The 19,351-nt window shown below is 45.7% G+C and overlaps 1 protein-coding gene across 1 annotated transcript; it reads left to right on the forward strand.

The window, feature by feature from the left end:
* The first annotated feature begins 5,891 nt into the window (after positions 1–5,891).
* Positions 5,892–19,008, forward strand: MDM4 (MDM4, p53 regulator). The gene is made up of 10 exons (XM_008938816.1): positions 5,892–5,966; positions 8,669–8,743; positions 9,733–9,866; positions 10,301–10,350; positions 13,179–13,240; positions 14,004–14,100; positions 15,479–15,639; positions 16,159–16,293; positions 16,985–17,065; positions 18,454–19,008. Exons 1-10 carry the CDS (start codon positions 5,892–5,894, stop codon positions 19,006–19,008), a joined length of 1,425 nt encoding a protein of 474 aa, XP_008937064.1.
* Positions 19,009–19,351: the final 343 nt, after the last annotated feature.

The raw sequence follows: 19,351 nt of genomic DNA on the forward strand, positions 1-19,351 counted from the left end.
AGGGGAACAGTTACCAGACAGTGACCACGTCTTGCCTTGAAACTATTTCTCTTTAAAAATCACCTTCCTGAGGAGAAAAAAAGCGCGTTAAAACTACGATCCAGCCCTTTCTGGTCGACTGGAGAGCGGGTGTTCCAGCAGCACCATCCCGCTGACCACGGCGGTGCTGGAAGCACAGCAAGGGCTCTGGCTTCATGGAACCACCCCCCGCTGCCGCTCAGAAACAGGGTTTTGAACTCTCAGGTGTTATTCTAGTTCTATTTCCTGCCCAAAGCTTTTAAGGACATCTCACTTTCGTCCAACAGCTTGTGGTTTGCAGTTAGCTGGTGCTTTGTGCCATCTGTCCCAGCAGTAAAAGGAGATGTGACAAATGTTTCTGCATTATTGCACCTTTTCCAGAGCACAGTAATCTTTGGCATACCTGTTATTTGCAGCATAACTTCAGCAGCTTTTTTGAGTAAAAGTCCCAGAGAAGTGGGATATGACCTGACTACACCAGAGAGCTGCCTGGGGCTGGTTGTTGCCATGTGGCAGCTTTGACACCACAATTTGAGCATTAAACACTGCTCTGCTTTTTCCAGGGCAAAGCCCTGGCAAGGAAAGAAGGCTCTGCTGCTTAACAGTTGAAAGGAGCTGCTCTGCTAAATGCAATATTAACAGCAAGGGAGAATTTTTTAGGGAAGGATTAATAACTCCAGGGTGAGTTGTGCCACATTTCATGCTTATTAAACAGAGAGGCTTTAAAAGATGATCCCTTGTTTCTAGGCTGGGCAGTTCTGACAAATCCCATCCTGGGGTAAAAAGAGCTGAATTCAATCTACAACTATCCAAGACTTAAATTTGACAGAAGCAGAGTTTAATAAAGGGTGACCTCTTCAGAGAAAATGCAATAACTGAGCTAAAGGGCCACAGATAGGAACACAGAGCTGGTGTAAGAATTTGGAATTGTTTTTTTTCTCTGGCATCTGTTTATTTAGCACTCTCCAGGTGACTGTGTTGCTGGGGTAGGTGGCTCTGCTTCTCTCCAAGCAGGGCAGTGCCAACTGGTCCTACTGGGTGGGTCAGGTGCCAGTTGGTGCCCTGCATGACCCTGGGGAGCTGCAGAGGAAACATGCTGGTGGAAACGGGTTAAAATTCACATCCCAAGGGAAATGGGCTGCTGGAAAATAGTTAAAATTCATTACCCAAAGGAAGCAGGCTGATGGGAAAGGGTTAAAGTTCATCTCCTGAGGGAAGTGTGCTGATAGAAAAGGGTTAAAAGCCATATCCCAAGCATCTGTGTGATTCTCAGCTTCAGTTTGGCTCCTGAGTTCTTCTGAAGCTGTGATTTCTGTGGCAGGCCTCAGCACAGTCACTTCAGGGTGGGACGTGGCCCTTACCTGGTGGAGAAACTGATTTTCCTGACCAGTTTTTATGTTTCATGCTCAAATGCATTGAAATAATGCTATTGATTTGACATCCCCTTAAGCAATATCTGTGGCTGCTAAAAGAGACCCCCAAAAAAGCCCAATTTCACCTAATAAAATATAGATAAATGGAAACCAGGGTGTTGGAGTGGAAGCACTGCCCTGTTCCAGCATCCCCCACAACCAACTCAGCACATTTAGGGAGGTTTGCAGAGCAATTGGCCAGCAGTACCTTTTTAAAATGAGACTATCAGTTTTGTTTTCCCTCCTGATTAACATATTTAGCAATAAAAAGAGGGTTGCATAACACTGGTATTTTAACTCCTAATATTTGTTGAAGGTTGGCTGATTTTGGTGCATTATTGGCTGAGCTTTGGGGAGCAGCAGCAGCACACAGCTCATGTCAGAGGTGTCCTGTCAGCAACAAAACTCACATCAGGTGAAATTCAGAATGAAACCTCTTTTTGTATTAGAAGATCTGGATTTTGCCCCAAAGCAGCTGCCAAAAAAGGAACTCTTGTAAAATCAATGCTTCAGCTAAACGTTAAAAATAGCAGCCTTGCCTTTTGTTGCCATAAATAATGCATTAAAGAACTTCCCCAGTGAAGTGGGGCTTTTCTCAGGGTATTTTTTGCCTGATTGAATGCCAAGTCAATATCAAAGCAACGAGTTAAAACACTTAACTGAGTGCAGGACAGCAAAAAGTCAAGTCAAGCAGGCTGTAAAGCCTGACATCTGTTCCACCACATAATTCACAGCTCAGTTTTTCTCTCCCCCTGCTGCCACTTCTCAGCTAGGAGCCCTCCAAGAACCAGCCAAAGGTCTCAGCAGTGACAGGGCAGAACTTGTTGGGAGGTGGCAGGGGAAGGAGAGCTTTGAAGCTGCCTTCATGCTGGCGTGGTGCAGCTCTCCAAGGACATGTAGGAACTTGTTGGGCACACAGAGATGCAATCAGGGGAAAGTACAACCCGGGGAGCTCGGTGGAAACCCTGTGCCAGCACTGGGGGAGCTGGGAATGGCTTTACAAGGAGCTGGGGTGGGATTCCTGCTCCTGCTTCTCACCTAACCAGGTGAGATAGCTGGGCAGGAGGGCTTGGAGGGGTGAAAACTCACTGATAGGGACAAAACTAATTAGCTCTGACTCGATTGTCAGATTAATGCTTGTTTAAAGCAATTAAATGAATAACCCTCCCCCTCCAGAGCCACTCTAGAGATGTGGTACAGGGGACTGCAAGTTTGGGGTTTGGTAGAAGTTTTGCTTTGTGTGAAAGCACAAAAAAAGGGTGATGCTGACAGGGGATAGGACTGAAATGTCTCAGACTGTGACCCCCCCGTGGAAGGGGGTCCACAGATACCCCCAGCAGCAGTGTCTGCTGTACATTCCCTGCTGTGTTTTCCCTCCACACAGAAAGGAGAAGCTGTATTCTTTCTTCCAAAGAACAAGACTTTAAAACAAAAGCTGAACTTGAATTAAAAGTTGAGCTTCAGCTTTCCAGACAGTGCTGTCAAGAAAAAATCCACACCCCCTACCCTTGCCCTCTCTGGGTTTGCTGAGATCTTGTCTCTCAAGCCTGTCCTTCTGCAGAGCATCAAAGCTGTGGTCTAGGGGGGTTGTGATCTCTTCAGAGAAGGAGCTTCTCCTCACACAAGAGGCAGAAGACTTGTTCCTGTGGTGTGCATGACCATATAAAGCATTCAAGTGGAAAAAAAACCCCATTAGTTCGTGACTCCCCACTGAGTCATGGTTTCCTCCCAGTCCCTGCTGTGGCCCGGTGGCATTTTCTGACAGATGTAGCTCCAAAGCTCCAGAGAGGAACAGCAGTTAAGTTCACTGGTGCTTCATTCAGCTGCCTGCAAGTTTAGACCCTCCCGGGGTTGTGAGGTAAAACATTTGGCATAAAATAGGTGGGGAAAATTGAGCTGCAGGGGAACGTTGAAGAGGGGCTCCCTGAGCAAGGAGTGGCTCAGTTCTCCAGGAATTTCCACCCTTTGTGTTCCTGGCCAGGTAGAGTACAGAGGGTGGGAACCTGAGTGAGATGTTGTGTCTTGGCAGGACAGGGACTGGTGACTGCCTCCAGAAACCCTGGGGGAATCTGCAGCCTAGACATAGTTCAGAGCTTGCATGCTTGGGGAGACAGCGTTTGGTAATGCTGAGATCAGTTTAAAATGAAAGGAAGTGAACAGTACTAAAAATCAAACCTGCAAAAATACCATTTATCTGTAAAAGCTGGAGGCAAGGCTCTAATAAAATCAGTACTGAGACAGTTTGAGGGCTCTTTAGCTGACTCTGAACCCAGGGTGGGCTGTTTTGTCCCATTTGGGCTGGTTTTCACACCAACTGAAGCTCTTATCAGAAGTTGATGTCTTGGGTGACTCCCTCTCATGAGGAGCTGAGCTGGAGGCAGGAGGGGTTTTTAAAAGAGCCACTCAGAGCCCAGAACATCAGCAGCAGGACCAGGAACTCACCCAGGAGGGACAGAGCTACTGGGGAGGCTTCACTGAGCACCCCCAGGGCTGCTGGAGTTCATCTCCTGCTCCAGGACCCGCAGGTTCCTCTGGACAGGAGCTGCAGGAGGACCTGGGAAGAGGCTGCTCCATCCTGGGGATCCTCTTTAGAGCAGAGAAGTTCAAGGTCGGTAAGTTTGCAGCCAGCATAAAGTCCAGCTCAGCTGCTGAAGGATGCTGTGGGCAGCTGGTGGTGCAGTGTGCTTGGTATTATCCAGGAGAAACGTTAAAATTTAAGATGCTGATAACTGGGAAGTTGTTTTTAGCTGTTTTAAATCACTTCTTTTGATTTACTACCTAGATCTGTTCACTATCAGTGTTATTTATCAAGCTTGAATATTAGATATGCTTTAATCAAGCTTTCCTCGATATTTAAGGATATGTTTGATCTTCAGGAGTGATTTTATTTCAGGTAGTGCCTTCAGAGAAATGTAATATTTTAAGAACTCTCTCTAACAAAGTCACCCTAGGTCCATTTTAATACCTGGGGCAGGGAAGGGAGAGGGGTTGAATGGTGGTCAGTAGTTTGAGTTGGTGCCCAAGCAAATGTTTCTGTTCATCTCTGAGGTCTCTGCTCTGCTGCTAGCTGGATGTTCAGGGTGTTTTGTCTGCAGCTCACATGTTTGGGTGAAATCCTCGGGCAGATTTGCTGGTGTTCACCGTTTCCTGCAGCTAATCCTGCTGGTGCACATTGTAACTGATGTGGTGATAAGAAATTCAGTTCCTATATCTGGAAAAGTCGGTGAAAGGATTTAGATATTGCTTCGGTAGCTTTTGGCTTCACATTTTCAAGTTTCATTTAGGCTGCTGCAAGAGTTGACACTTCTTCCAGATTCCACACAGTAAATACTTTGCCGAAGTTGCAGCTTCATAGGCAAATTCAGGAGCTGGTCTTTTTAGTTCCTCTCATGCTCTAGCCTTCAGAAGCTTACAAAAAATGGCATTTTCAGGGCTCGTTTTGGTATTGCCTGCAGAAGTGCAACCTGATTCACATCGAAATGGAGATTTTATTGTAACTGGGTCCAGGGAAAAACATTTTACAGGTACCTTGTTCTGAGGTTTAGTGCTGAGTCTAAGAGGTCAAGACTTAAGTTCCTTCACCAGCAAGTTCCAGTAACTTTTTTTTTTTTCAGTGACTACTTAATTTACATCCTCCTTTAAATAGAAGTTTCCCAACCCGTTGTGTGGGGTGGATTGAACTAGATGGTGCTGTGAACATGAGTCATTACAGATCATTCTGCACATGAAGCTGTGCTCTCTGGGTGGGACTGGAGCTGATAGGGCCTGACAAATTCAAATAGCTGCAGGACTTCCCCTTTTGTTCCTTTCCAGGAAAGGCTCCTTTCACCTCCTCACCCGGTAATGCTGTTAAAACATTCATTGAGTCTTTTGGGGTGGAGGCAGCTGCTTTTTGGGATGGAGGTTTTGTGTTCTTGAGAAGGCAGCTGGGGAATGTGCTAATTGTTGTCATCAGCACTGACTACTCCTTTTGGGCAGTCAGGGGAGGAGGGTGTGGGGGGGTCGCTGTCTTGTGAAGATTTCCATTGTGGTGGATTGTGACTCAGCTTCTATTTCCCTGCCTCTGACTCAAGGATTTCACCCTGTTAAGAGTTTGCTAACGGCCTGATGGAGGACTGGAAGTTCTCTTGAGCTGGCAGCTCCCCCAGACACCATGTGCCACTCAGAGGTGGGCAGTCAAAGCATCCTCAGTGCCACAGCAGATGTGTCCCAGTTGCTCTCCTGGCAGTTTGTCAGCTTGGGTAGGACAGAGCAGATCAGTGTGGACAGAGGTGAAAGGCACAGTAACATGAGCACTAGACAGCACTTAAGAGATCTATTCAGGGCTGATTTTAAACACTGGATTCCTGAAGCTTCTAAGCAATACAAGTGGTTTAACTCCAGACCAGGTTTCTCAGCTCAACTGGTACATGAACCTTCTCATTGACAGGTCTGTGCTGTGAACAGCTCCTCACTGCCACAATGTCATCTCCGAGCTCTGCCCAGCATCCAGCAGCTGAGAGTGCCTGCAGACTCACCCTGGGACAAGTCAGCCAGGTAATTATCTTCCCCCACTTGTCTCCACTGCTTTCTCCTCACTGAAACAGTGATTTTTCCCATCAAGTCAAAGCTCTCTTGAGGATATTTAAGAAGAATTCAGCCTAACAGAGGAATGCTTTTATCCTGAGGAGCTGTGTTGGCTTTCACTGTCAGATCAATGATTTATGAACATTTTAAGGGCAGATAAGGGGGAGAAGCACTTAAACCTGGCCATACAAGACATCATGCAATGCATATTTTTGTGCTGGACCTGTATTTGGAGTATTGCACCTACAACATCCCTCCTGATGCTGGCCTCTGGGATAGCTGTGCTGGAGCTGTGTAACTTTGTGTGCTGAACTTTGACTAGGCAGTAATGTGTCCCCATGTCTTTTTTGGGGTCATCTTAGGTAATTATAGAACACTAAGTACTCCTGTTATCAACTGTACCCTAAATATCCCTGGAACAAAAGGTAACTGGAGCCTCCAGCCAAGGCCAGGGTGGCAGGTGTGTGGTTTGAATATGGCTCAACACCATGAGAAGAGGAATTTCTGAACAATAACAGGAGAAATTTGGCCTAAAAAAATACCAAAGCAGTTTCTCCAAGACCAGGCATCCAATCTTCCAGAGCCAATTCAGTATAAAAAACATCTCCACAATACAAGGGGCTGTGGCAGGACTGGAAATAAGCTGGTGGGAAGTTGAGAGCCTCCCATTGGAGGCTTAATTTAGCAGCTTTGGAATGGAGCCAGGTCTTGTGTAGAGAATTGATGCATGTGCTTATTTATTCGATTCACTCTGCATGAGAAAAAAGAAGTAAATAGCTTCTGATATTAGTAGCAAAATATTGATTGTCAACACTCCATGTCCTAGGCAGCGTGGAATAAATATTTCCATTTTGACTGCACTGTAGTAGCTGAGGGCCCATTTTAAAATGATCAAGCTAACTAGGTTGCTGCTTTAATCAGAAAGAGATGTGTTAAGAAGTTACTTCAAAATCCATTTGAGAGTGGTCATTAAGGAAATGAGTGAGTGCAAACACATAATGTCATCTTATTGAAATCATGTGCTGATACAAGCACTTATTTGGAGTTGTGCTGAGCTTTTTCTAGTGAAAAAGCTGAGAAAGACACTTGAGGCTGGACATGAGCTGTTCTGTTGGAGCTTGAAAATGTCATTAGCAAACACAATAAGGAGCACACTCACAGACCAGACACACTCACAGACCTTAATTTTCTACAATATTAGAAACCAGTGGAACAAACACCTTGCTAAGATACTGCCTGATAGCTGAGTGACAAATTACCTCCATGACAAGCAACCAACACCTCCTTACCTTGTGCAGGAGAATGGTGCCACAACTCAGGCAGCCTCCTGAAGAGATGTTGCAGGGCTCTGCTGCTTGGGAGAGGAAGGGGAGGGTGGGATTGCACTTATACAGGCAGAGAGGAGGGGTGGGTGTGAGCCACAGGTGAGCCCACCTGACACTGCCAGGAGAAGGCCTTTGCTTGCCAGCAGGGAGAGGATAAACCTTGTCAGAGGGAGAGGAAACAGCACAGCACGTTGTGTGCTGGGGAGTGGGCTTGCTGTGCTGGGATGGACTGGGATGGACTGGGATAGCTGGCTGTGTCAGCAGCTGACAGATGAGGAGAGCAGAGGAAGGGGTTCAGCGTGCACCAGTGTACAACCACACCATGGTGCAGCCTTCAGAGAGCAGTGGCTCTTCCCTGGGTGATGTTTTTAGGGGACACAAGGCATCAGGTGATGTGGTGGCACTCTCCTTGGGGTTGGCATTCTCTTGGAGGAGCTGAAGTAGCAGCGTAGGGGGGAAGGAGCTATTTAAAACTTGCTGCTGTTTTATATAGCATCATCTGTCTCATCTGCTACTCGGGGGTGTGGGTGGAACCTAGAGAGGTTGTGGAGTGGTTGCATGGTGCTCAGGGTGGTTTATATTTTATATAGTAAGGATTTTGATTCACTCTGGTGACTGAGGTGCACAGAAAATGCAGGTTCTGATCCGGGGTGTTAATTAACCCCCAGTCTTATTACTATGTGCCTATGGATTCTACTAAGTGGTGAGTCACTGCCCAGGACTCCATACCCAAGGTCTGAATTTCCAAACTTCCCTCCCAGGATGAATAACTTCAAAGTTAATGGGGCAGTGTGAGTGATTAAAGCCTTTAGAGCTGGCTGCCCACATTCCTTGGCTTTTTCTTTTTTGTCTGGAACCTGAGTCAGAGTGATTTCCATTCCTCCTAACATCTTGTTAAGCAGTTGTCCATGCAGATTACTTTCAAAAAAGAACACCAGCCTTCTGCAGGGTAGCCTGAGGCAAGTGGTGTTTCCCTTGACCTCCAGCTCATAGCAGGGTTGTCAGCTCCCTGCTTGGTGTGTCTTACACAGGTTGACCTGGGCAACTGAGAGCTGTTAGCTCTGATACAGAATCACAGAATTGTTTTGATTAGAAAGGACTTTACAGATCATGGAGTCCAAGGGTTCCCCCAACCCTGCCAGGTCCCCACTGCCCCGTGTCCCTCACACCACATCTCCACGGCTTGGAAACCCCTCCAGGGGTGGGGACTCCACCACTGCCCTGGGCAGCCTGGCACAGCCCTGAGGGAGAAATTGTTCCTGATTTGCAGGCCTGCATGCCAGAGTGATGTGCTTTCTTCCAGCAAGTCACTGCTTTGTTTCATCCAAACCAAACTCTGTGTTTCAGGTTCGACCCAAACTGCCACTTCTGAAGATTCTGCAGGCTGCAGGTGCCCAGGGTGAAACCTTCACACTGAAGGAGGTGGGCTCCGTTTTGAGGCACTGAAACTGTGCCTTCCTCTGTTTTTTTGGGGGATTTAGCTCTTTGTGGGGAAGGGAGGGGTCTGCCTATTCATTTTTTGTCTATTTTGAAGCCCTATCAGCAAAATAAGGATGCTGTACCCATAGGGCTGTTGGGATGTGAGGGATATTTTTCTTTTAACTTTCCTTTGAAATGGGTTGTCAGCTAAACCCAAAAGACCCTGCCAATTCATTTATTTTAAGATTAAAATGCAATATGTGTACAAGATTAAAAAAAAAATGACACTGACTGTGATTTACAAGAGTATCCTGTCTGCAAAAAATTAAATGCAGTGGTTTTTCATTATGAACGTGTCAAATATTCCTGCAGAGCCCTGTGACTTATTTTAAACACTTATGCATTTAAATAACTTATTTAGCTTCTGAAAAGTTTTGCAAAAACAAATTGAATGGTTTAAATGGGGAGAGTTGAGTATTAAATGCAGGTTACATGTAGAGATTAACATTTTAAGTCAGTTAAGTCATTTTTTTTCTGCATTGAGTGGGGTACTGCGAGCAGCTTTTTGGTGATGTTATGATCCAGGAGGGTCACTTTGGTGGGTGACAGCTGGTGGAACCTTCTTATGTTGTGCTTAATACACTTTGCTGTGCACTGCAGCTCTCACTGAGGGACATTGGCCAGATAAAATCATTACCACCCGTGTCACAGTTCATTTTAGTGTGGGGTAGCAGAGTGATTGGTGTTTTTCCACCTTTGACTCAGTTTTCCTTCTTGCCAAGAGTTAATAGTTACACACCTTATAGCAATATGTAAAATAACTCTGCCTTGGTTGGGAAGCACTGAAAAATTGCAGCTGGGTCTAAAAGCAAGTACTGTTTGACTCCCACTGCACAGGGTAGCAGGAGGTAGAAACTAAAGCACATTTCCAGGGTCTTTGGGGATTTCATTTCAGCTCCAGATATGGCTAATGGTATGTTCTGTCCCCACAGGTTATGCATTACCTAGGACAGTACATCATGGTGAGGCAGCTATATGACAAAAGGCAGCAACACATGGTCTATTGTGGAGGAGATCAGCTGGGAGAACTGCTGGGGCTGGAGAGCTTCTCTGTAAAAGATCCAAGGTAGGAAAAAGTCACCTTTAATGTATGTTGTGGTGTAGAGGTTGCCAAGAGAGGAGGCTCTTGGTGTCACTGCTCCTGTTCACTGTCACATAAACCTCCCTGAATACCAAGTGGCTTATTGGTAATGCTTTGGTCAAGTTTGAGTTGAGCTCCTTTGTTCTGAAGAGCCAGTTCTGAGCAGTCCAGGCAGGGAGCTGCTCAAGGGAACATCTTTCCCCCCTTTTATTTCTACATCTTCTCATGCCCTTGGTCTCTAGTGAGAATATACATCTTTAAGTTCTCATCTAGACTTCTCTATAGCAGGCATTTAAGAGTGGCAGGAACCCCCCAGTGCAGTTTCCGGTGGATAATAACAGAGATTTCTGTCCCTGGTTTCAAAGGGGAGTGCTGCTTGGTTTTGTGAGGGTGCTGAACTCTCCCCTTCTTTCCCACAGCCCAGTCTATGACATGTTGAAACGGAACCTGACTTCTGCTGCCATGGCAGGTAGGTTTGTCACAGTATGGGCAAGTACATTCAATGTAGTGTTGATGTAACCTGGGTAAGTAATGATATTCAGAAGAGTGAAACATTCCTGAAGTTGCAACAAACTGCTAATGAAGGCTTTGACAAGACAATCTCTTTGAGAATGTGACTTTCCTCTGTGTCCACCATCAGTAGCTGTGGTAGGAGGTTGTGTAGGTGTTTGAGTAATGTGGCTGCCTGTAAGCAACAGCCAAACCTTGGAGCAGCAAACATGCTCTTTCTGGAGGCACACAGACAGAGCTAAATACTCTGGATGTACAAATCAACATGGCTGCAGCATCCCTTCCAAATCATTGCTGATTTCTCAGTTTCATTGCATGCAACTTCTCACTCTCACCTTGTTTTATACTTTCATAGTCTGGAAACTGAATATAAGAGTGCTGGAAACCCAGCCAAAGAGGGCTGGACTTTAATTGAACACTTGAACCTTTAAAGGTCACTGTTACTGTCCCAGCTCATAAGAAAAATCAAATCTATCTACATCAAAAGTCCTTCAGTCATAAATTAGAATTTATTCTTGAATTTATCTCAGCCAAAGGCTTCCTTGCAGCCAGTTCCCATTGTATGGCTGGTAATCTTCACTGGAAAAAAAACCCTAATTATGGAATCGTTTAGGTTGGAAAAGACCTTTAAGATTATCAAGTCCAACCATTAACCTTACTCTACTCCTAATCAAACTACAAGTGTGCAGATCATGAGGAAGCTGCTCTGGGAGAGCTGTGGAGCCTTGTGCCATACTTCTTGGGCTCTCTAAGCAGAGAATAAGGACTTAGTTCTTCATAAGGGCTTAGCCTGTATTTGCATAAAAGCTTGTGCAAATTTAGAAACTGAGAAAACATGGCCCTAAACTGCTTAGTCCTCTGCTTTGAGCCACATATTGGTGCCTCTGAGGTTGCCTTTCTTTCTCTTCCTGAGTGGACTCTGGTCTAAACACACACTACCTACCAAATACTTGTGTGAGTGTGATTCCCTGACCTCTCCCCTGTAGGCAGTGCACGTGGAGAGCAAAGGAGCCCAGCAAAACTCTCCTCTGCTGCCCTGTCCCCTTCTGCTCGCTGTGTGCAGGTGGCTGTGTGTGTAGCTGGCTCTGTGTGTGTGTGTGTGCATGCTCCAGTCATGGTGTAACTATTTTTAAACCTGCCAAAGGAAATTCTGTTCCTTTTGGGAGATGCTCCCTGAGTTATACCACCGTGTCTGCGTGTGGGTGTGCGTGGCTAGAAAACGAACCAAGCTTGGCAGACCAGGTTTGGAAGGACAATTCTCAGTGTTGTTTTTCCTTCTGTCACAAGATAGGAATAACTAGAGGTGCTCCAGGGCTTGTGGAGATCTTCACAATCCAGTTTTTGTCAGAGCTGCTTGTGTTCATTAGCCCAATCAGTGCTTATCAGCACATCGTTCTGCAGATTGGCTCGGCCACTTCTTTTAAGTGCACTTGCAGAAGGAGAAGGGACTGCAGTAAATCATGGTAATAAAGTCTGAACTCTTACATAATGCTCATTATCAGATGGTGTCCTTACTTGCCTGGCTTTCACCCAGTGTGTTTGAGGTGAGGTGTGTTTAGGAATACCTCCTGTTTAAGGACGTTTTGTGTCCTGTGGGAGCCTCACGAGAAGTGGAATGTCTTCTCACAGTGTTTAGGGCTAGTTGGCATTATTTATAGTGTAAGAAGGGTAAGTCTGCACCTCTTCTAATGCCCCTGCAGAGCCAAAGCAGTTGTGGGTGAGCCACTTGGCTTCTATTTTCCTTCAGGTATTAAATAACCACTGATTGCAGAAGCAGTAGGGTGCTAGGAGGGAAGAAAGGAAAGCTGAATAATGCACGGAGGGCAGAGAATATGGGATAGAACCATGTCATTTTGTGGTCTGCTTTGTGGTCCACTTTTCTGCCAATAGCAGTTTTCAGTGTTTTCATACCAGTGCCACAATTTATGGTGTGAATCAGACTGTTCCTGTCTCCCTGGCATTCAGCAGGGAATTTCCCTGCTGGATTGAGAGGGGAACAAGCAGGAGTCATCCCTCCATCTTTTGTTCTCTAGCAAGTCCTGTTTAAAGAGTTGACTTCCTAAGTGTGGCTCTCCTATTATGTAGAAAGATTTCTGTTGTTTTGATTGTTCATGCTATTTAGGTTGGCCTTTTAATTAATTCTTGATGCCAGCATCATCCCCTGGATTAAATTGTGCTATGGATGTGTATGCAGTTACCCAGGGAAGAGCTTGCTGTGCATGGAATTTTCCCTTCTTTAGTCATCATTCTTCATGCCCACACCCTTTAAGAAAGGTGTTTTCTCCTGTCTCAGCCTAACCTGAAAGAGATGGTGTCCTCAGGTGTTGATAAAAATCTCCCTCTTCTCTGCTTACCTTCAGCATGGATCTGATCCAGCCTTCAAGTGAGAGGCCCCACGCTCTGCTGTTGCTCTGGGTTTCTGCCTCCTTGTGTAAAGGACCTGGAGCTGGCGATGGCAGGACAGCCTGTAGGAAAAGGAGTAATTTTTCACATTGGGAAGAAGGTTCTGACTGTGAGGTGTCATCAAGCTTCATCTGCAAGGAGGCACAGACAGTATTCCATAGGCTCCTGCCTCCCTATGTCCCTAGCAAAGCCTAGGGAGTACTGGAGCCATGCCTGGCTAGGACACGGGCAGCTCTCTAGGGCAGAAAAGGCTCTTGTTTCTCTTCAAGGATTTCTTAGAGGTCTGCCAAGCCTGGCTCGTTGGTTGCTTGCTGAAGACCCTCTGTGTTGTGAGAATGGTTATTACCAGGGAAGGTTTTTTCTTTTGTTTTACCTGCCATCTAGATGCTGCACAGAGTCACGCAAGGGAACAGAGCGTCGATAAGCCAAGCCAAGACCAGCTGAAGGTAAACCCACTGCCTGGTGGTTTCTTTTGTTGTACAGAGTGCCCCTTCTCTGTACCTGTGCATGGTGGACTGCCAGAACTTTGAGCTGCTTGGCTGCCAGGTCCTCACCTTCCTGAAAAGTTCTTGGGAGTCCACAGAACAGGGACAGAGTGACCCTTCTCTGTTCTCTTCATAGCAGAGTACCAGTCTCTGAGCGCGTTTCTCTGGGGTGTAGCACTTCTAGTCCTCAGTTCCTCCAGCCTGCTCTGTATTTTCACTTCTGTCTCCCCTCTCTCTCATCCCTTCTCTGAGTAGGAATTGCCAAATAATTCAGCTTTCTAAAACGTGTGAACAAGTTTTGTGTTTAGTAGGATTGTTTCTGGAAGCTATCAGGAAGAATCTGAAACCTAGGAAAAATCTTTGTCTGCTCAAACTTGTTTCTAGGTGTATTTTGGGATTCCAGTAGTCTGATCTGGGAGGTGTCCGTTCACATTGGGGGCCACAGAGTCACAAAGATCACAGTAGCACTGCATTAAAGATGGTAACTTTTGGGCTGCTGCCAATCTTAAGATTTTTCCTAGGTTGCAAGTATGTCGTTTGTGCCAATTCCAGATGCATTCGCCTTCTTCAGGGGTTAATAGTGTGTAGTTTTTGGTCAGAAACTTTTATTTCTCTTCATAACTTCTTGATCTTCTACTGCAGCTGGTGACTCAGAATGGAAGTGCTACATCCCCTTGTCCCTGTAAGCTCTGATGGACTAAGATGTGGTTTTTCCTTCCTGCAGTTTAGCCGTCAGGAAGGTTCTGGTGCTGGTGGCATGGAGGGAGAAAGCAAGGCTTCTGCTTTGGCTACCTCAGAGCAAAAATGTGAGAATTATGAAGGTGAGTGCCAGCTCTTCTGCAGTAACACAACGTGTACAAGCTCCTCTGCACCTTCTCCAGTGTGACACGTTGAGCTCTGCATCAGCAAAACGCTGGAGGAGGGTGTTGGGAGACTAATAAAAACCTGTTGTGGGATATGATCTTAAAAAATCATCATTTTATGCTAAAGATTGAGAGAACTGCAAATGTTCACCAGAAGTGGTTTGTGATAGACATGTTTTCTAGCTTGGTTATTTGGTCTCATAAATAAACAAACACTTGGAAGAAAATGGCAGGTTAAGCCCCAAAAGAACATCTATCACTGAACAATGCCATCAAAAATTTTACAGACCCTGCTGCAGGGTATTTTAAATGCTGGAATTATACTTGTATCTATTTATCTTCCCAAGGGACTCTCTCCTTTGATTACATAGAACACAGCCTGAGCCATCTGCAGTCATTACCTGCAAACCAATTGGGGAACTGAATAACAATGGAAATTTGTTTTTTTTCTGTCCAGCTTTAAGTGTAATACAGCTCCTTCATATTTAGACATTTCCTTTGGTTTAGTGTCCAGGGATTTTGTGCTGGTTCACTCATAGATTCCTCATGTTACTGAAGCAATTTTCCTGTTTTTCTACTTTCTATTCTCGTGTTGTTCTCCTAACAAGGAGCCTAATTTGTAAAGCTTAATCTTTGCAAGTGTGGGTGTTTCCAGATGAAATGAGAGTGGTGGATGTTTTCCTGGCTGCATCTATAAAAGAGGTGGAAACAGTCCTTGTCTGTGCCTTTGAAACTCTTGACACTGAAGAAAGAGATTCAAGATTATCTTGAAATTCAGACCACTTGAGTTTAGGATCAGAGACTAAACTGCACAGGCTAAAAAGGAGGCTGAAGCATGTAGCTATGGAGGATGGATTTTTGTCTTCCTGCTCCTCATTTTGAGCCTGGTTGGGGAATGCAGGAGCTCCCATCACTGGAAATTTGAACTAAATTCAAACCCTTTCTCTCTGCATCTGAAGTCGCTCAAGAAATCTGCTCAGCATTGACTTGGTTAGGGCTCTGAAAGAAGTTCTCATGGTTTTGTGTGGAGTCTTAAAAATAAGGTAAAGCTAAAGAGAACCTGTACTGCTGCAGGAATAGTGGGAACACTGGGATGCTTCTCTGATGGCTGTGCAGTGTCTGTTTTGCCAGGTTCACTGGGGTAGCTCCACGAGTACAGATGTGTGGCAGATCCGACATCCCAGCACGCTCACACAAACCCCAAAGCTCTTGGGAGTACCTGGCTGTGAGAAGGAGCTGGGAAGATTTCTGAAATCAGATGGGGCCAAATTTTTCTCTGCTAGTCTCTTAAATGATGTAGGTGTGGCATGACTTAGATTCTACTTGGCTCTTACAGACAAAGACTTAATAGAAAACCTCTCTAAAAGCAAGAAGCCTAAACTGGACCTAGTGTTTGAGGAATGGGATGTAGCTGGTCTTCCATGGTGGTTTTTAGGCAACCTCAGAAGCAATTACAAGTCCAGAAGTAATGGATCAACAGATATTCAGACTAACCAGGTGTGTAGACATTTTAAATAGGTGCACTGTATCTCTTCCTCTCCTCTTTTGGGTTCCAAATAAATAAAACGTTCTTGTTCTTTCTTTCCCCTTCCCACTCCAGGATTTTCAGCCTCTCCCTTGTGTGTTCCTGTCCCAGCCTTTCACATCAGGTGGTTGGTTACCTTTAGTGTTCTTAAATAAAACCAGGCACTCTCTTGAAGGCTGTGAACAGCCCTTGGAGATCCTGCTGCACTCCAGAGCCTTGCTGGTGTCTCCTCTGCTGGGCTGAAGGTTGTTACGTGGTGCAGATGGCTGTAGCATGGTGGCCAGCAGCTGTGGGGCAGCTGGCCAGGGGAATGAGGTGCTTGAAAAAGGGGTGTCTTTGTGAGAGCTGCCCCTTTCTCTCCCAGGGGTGACTGGAGGAGCTGCCCAGGGCTGAGAAGGCTGTTAGGAAAAGGGGAGAGGATTCGCTGTGGTGATGCTGGTGCTGCTGCTGAGCTGAGCTCTGAGCAGTCTCTCCTGGTTCTTTCCCCACAGGACATAGACACTGCCATTGTCTCAGATACTACTGATGACTTGTGGTTCCTCAACGAGTGCCCCTCAGATCAGAGCAGTGCTGCAGCCAGGGTGGAAACAGCTGACTGTGAGGAAGTGAAAGAAGGTGACAAAAAGGTACCTCTTCAAACAGCCCCAGTGTGTGTCTACACCTTGGCTTTCTCTGGTGGATCTCGTGGTGCTGTGCTGATACTGCAGGAGCTAGATCTGTAACCACCCAGAGTTTAAACTGGCTTTAGAAAAGGCTGTCACCAATCTGTAGATGGGGTGATAGCTTTGTGTAGTCAGTCTGCTTGGGTGTGGGTTTAAACACCTGTGTTTTCAAGGCACAAAATAATTTTAAATGAATTAAAACTCTAGCAGCAACTTTGATAGATTTCTAGCCAGTTTCTACAAGACTAATTAATGAAAAGACTTGAGGAAAATCTCAGTTTGCCTTGTCTTAGCATTCAGTGTAAGCTAGGCTAGCCTGGGTCTGGTAGCTGAGGTGGTCATTAATCAGATATGTGTTAGAAGAGTTGAGCTAATTATTTCCTCCAAGGAAATGAATAGGACCACTCAGGTGTGTTTGTATTTATAGGATTCTAGTCTGCATCAGAGAGAAGTAGGAGTTGACCACAGGCAAATAAAACAACTGTAAACCAGCCCAGCAACAGTTACCAGTGTTCTGGAATACAGTACATAAAATAGCCTTTTGTTCATTAAAATTATCATAGCAAGACAGTTGTTATAATTTTGGTGTACAGTGCCAGGCGTATCATAAATAGAGATTATTTTGCCCCTCTAACAACATTCCCCCTCTTTCCAGGTGACTGAGGATGCATGCTTGCAGGACTTTGAGGATTCTGAGTGCTTAAGTGATGACACAGACACAGAAACTGCTTCTGAGGTAGGCACTGAGCACTGGCAGCCTGTCCCTGCTCTGACCCACCCAGCCCCAGGGCAGTGCTGGAACTTAGGTGATTTCAGCCACTTTTTGCAGCAGGGTGTGAGAATTTCTCCAGGTTTTAGCTGGGAGGCAGTTTTGACTAGGAGATTAGGCTCCTTGTTTCTACATTGTTCCTCCCTTTTGTGCCAGGGTGTTGCACTGTCAGCACAGGCAGCCTCTGGCTTTTTCCTCCTGATTTAACTTGGCCCTTCACACACGTGGGATGTGGATGAGGATTAGGCCCTCAGTTTCCAGCATGGTCAGTCTAATGCTATATGAAGTGAGTATTGACAACATCCAGGCATGTTTTAACAAGGTTAATTCTGTGTTGTCTTCTGAAAGGAAGTCTGGAACATAGTCCCTGGTAGAGATTCTTAAATCTAAAATAGGCACTTTGTAATCACTGGAGTGATTACAAAAAAAAAAACAACCCTTGTCTGTAGAATTTTTTGTCAAGATCAGGTTTCCAGTGAGTCCTGAGTGTCCTGGCCAGCTCTGAAGCTGTCACTGGTTTTGTGGCAGTCTGAGAAGTGGGTTCTCTTCTCATCCCAGCCCAGCCAGCATACCAGCTGTCATGTCCTTCCCCTTGCAGTGCCTGTCTAAGGACAGGGAGAGGCACTGTTTAAATGGAGAAAAAACCCAAGGTGGAAAGAGTGAACAAGGAGGAGTGAACAAGCAGTAACTACTGGCTTATCACCCTTCCCATTCCTCTTCTGAATTCTCTCAGGATACAGGAGGACATGAAACTTGCCTCCTTTGATCCATCCTGGTTGAGGTTTTGTTGTTAGTCAGGAAAATCATATCATGATACCAAAAATTTTTAGCATAGTTTTCTAGGTGGTACCTGCTTGACAAACGAGGACATCCCTGGCCCTGGACAGCTGAATCATGGCTCTGAACTCGGGCAGCCCTTGCCCTTGCTAGGTGGGGTAATTAAATAAGCTGCTCTTAGTTGTGGAGATAAAACAGATGCTAAGTGATGAGTGAGTCAGGGAAGCATATTCCTGCCTGACTCCAGGAGCTCTACCCTTGAATTTAGAGCGAGATACTGAAAATGCAATACACTGCAGAGCTTGAGAACATTGTATTCTTCCAGAATGCTGAAGGCCAGGAGGCAGGAAGGACAAATGTTAATGCTTAAGAGATCAGCATCTGTAGAAGGCTCAGGGGTGGTCAGATGCTGTCTGGGCTGTCTGATAATCAAACGAGCAACGAGGCGCTTGCAGGCTCGTACTCAGTAGTGAACGTCTGGTTTTGATGAAGCTCTTTTGCTGCTTTTCCTGTGTAGAGGAAGGGAGTTGTAAGGAAGAATACACTAACTCACTGCTGTTTTTGTCTGCCTCGCTCAGGACTGCTGGCAATGCACCAAGTGCAAGAAATTTAACTCCCCAGGCAAACGGTACTGCTACCGCTGCTGGGCCCTGCGGAAGGACTGGTACTCAGACTGTCCCAAACTGGCCCATTCTCTTTCTCTGTCCAACATTGATGCTATGCAAAACAAAAGTGAGGATGAAGGGATAGATGTCCCAGACTGCAGAAGGACTGTTTCTGCTCCAGTTGGCCAACCCAAAGACCTGTACTTGGTAGAGAACAAATCACGCGCGGATGCCTGCGGCTCTATCGAGTCTTTGGATTTGGCAAGAGGATGTGAAAGCAAGGAGTCCCTGCTGCATGTCACTGAGCATAAAAAGGAGGAAGAAATAGAGTCTTTAGAGAATATAAAAAAAATATTGAACCCTTGCTTCTTATGCCATCACAGACCACGGGATGGGAACATTGTCCATGGAAAGACCGCTCACCTTGTGGCCTGTTTCAAGTGTGCAAAGATGCTGAAGAAAAAGAGATCACCTTGCCCAGTGTGCAGGAAAGAGATCAAGATGGTGATCAGGATCTTTATGGGGTAGTTGGGGCCTGTTCAGGCCTTCTACACCAAAAGTCAGCACACAGATTTTCTTGCACTCACATGAACCCTAACTTCAGAGTCGGCCAGTGAATACCAAAGAGAATTAAGGTTCAAATCTGATCAAGAACACTGAGGAATCCTCTGCGTGAAATAAAGCAGCATCTGCTTTCTAATGTCCATTTAAATTAAAGCCCATAGGGAGCAGAGAGTGGCCAGCACGTTGGTATCAACACCTCAGCTTTGAAATTGTCTAAATCTTCTCATTTCAGTCCAGCAGTGTCAGTAGGATTCTCTGTTCTGACAACTGATCCTTGAAGAAAACAAGTTTTGGAAAGAGCTGTAAG

The sequence above is a fragment of the Merops nubicus genome, unplaced genomic scaffold (assembly GCF_000691845.1).
Source record: "Merops nubicus isolate BGI_N331 unplaced genomic scaffold, ASM69184v1 scaffold19634, whole genome shotgun sequence".
NCBI lineage: Eukaryota > Metazoa > Chordata > Aves > Coraciiformes > Meropidae > Merops > Merops nubicus.